General features: G+C 47.7%; 1 protein-coding gene across 2 annotated transcripts in view; it reads right to left on the bottom strand.

Moving 5' to 3' along the window:
* Positions 1 to 501, bottom strand: part of prpf39 (PRP39 pre-mRNA processing factor 39 homolog (yeast)) — a 22,302-nt gene that overhangs the window by 8,216 nt on the left and 13,585 nt on the right. For both annotated transcript variants that reach the window (XM_016260923.1, XM_016260922.1), the window contains exons 11-12: positions 353 to 501; positions 201 to 275 (exon numbers count right to left, since the gene is read on the bottom strand). The exon at positions 353 to 501 is cut by the window's right edge and continues 48 nt beyond it. In XM_016260923.1, the coding sequence (XP_016116409.1) occupies positions 201 to 275; positions 353 to 501 (224 nt within the window). The remainder of the gene's footprint in view (positions 1 to 200; positions 276 to 352) is intronic.

Here is a 501-nt window from a genome sequence, read left to right on the forward strand (position 1 = left end):
TATGTATTTTGTCAAGATTATGAAAAGTTTTGATTCTAAAAGACCTAAATGTAGGAGTCTTAGACCTTTCCAACGATATATACAGTTTATCATGATTAGATTAGGATTTAATTGTAATATATTGAAATAAACTTAGTCCCGTATACAGAACGGTGGCAATTAAGGGGTTAATGCAGTAACAGTGAATGAGGGTAACTCACCCGTTCTCTGCTTTCCTCTTCAGCGACTCCTGCTCCGTTGTAAGTCTCTGATGCTGTTCATACGCCGCCACCAGCCTGCGTGAAGAGAACAGCAGATCAAAACCCCCTCTCCTGACAGAAACACCGCAGTGTGACTGGGTTTCTGCACTCACAGGTTGACGTCGCTGCCGAAGTCCTCCAGGAACTCGACCTTGCGCTGGGAGAAGATGAGGCGCTGCTCCAGAGGCATCGTGCTGCTCAGAGCTCGGTCGAAGCCGGCCATGATCTCGGCCTCGTTCTGCTGCACATCGCCGCTGTACTC

Source organism: Sinocyclocheilus grahami, unplaced genomic scaffold (genome assembly GCF_001515645.1).
Source record: "Sinocyclocheilus grahami isolate Dianchi unplaced genomic scaffold, SAMN03320097.WGS_v1.1 scaffold2249.1, whole genome shotgun sequence".
NCBI lineage: Eukaryota > Metazoa > Chordata > Actinopteri > Cypriniformes > Cyprinidae > Sinocyclocheilus > Sinocyclocheilus grahami.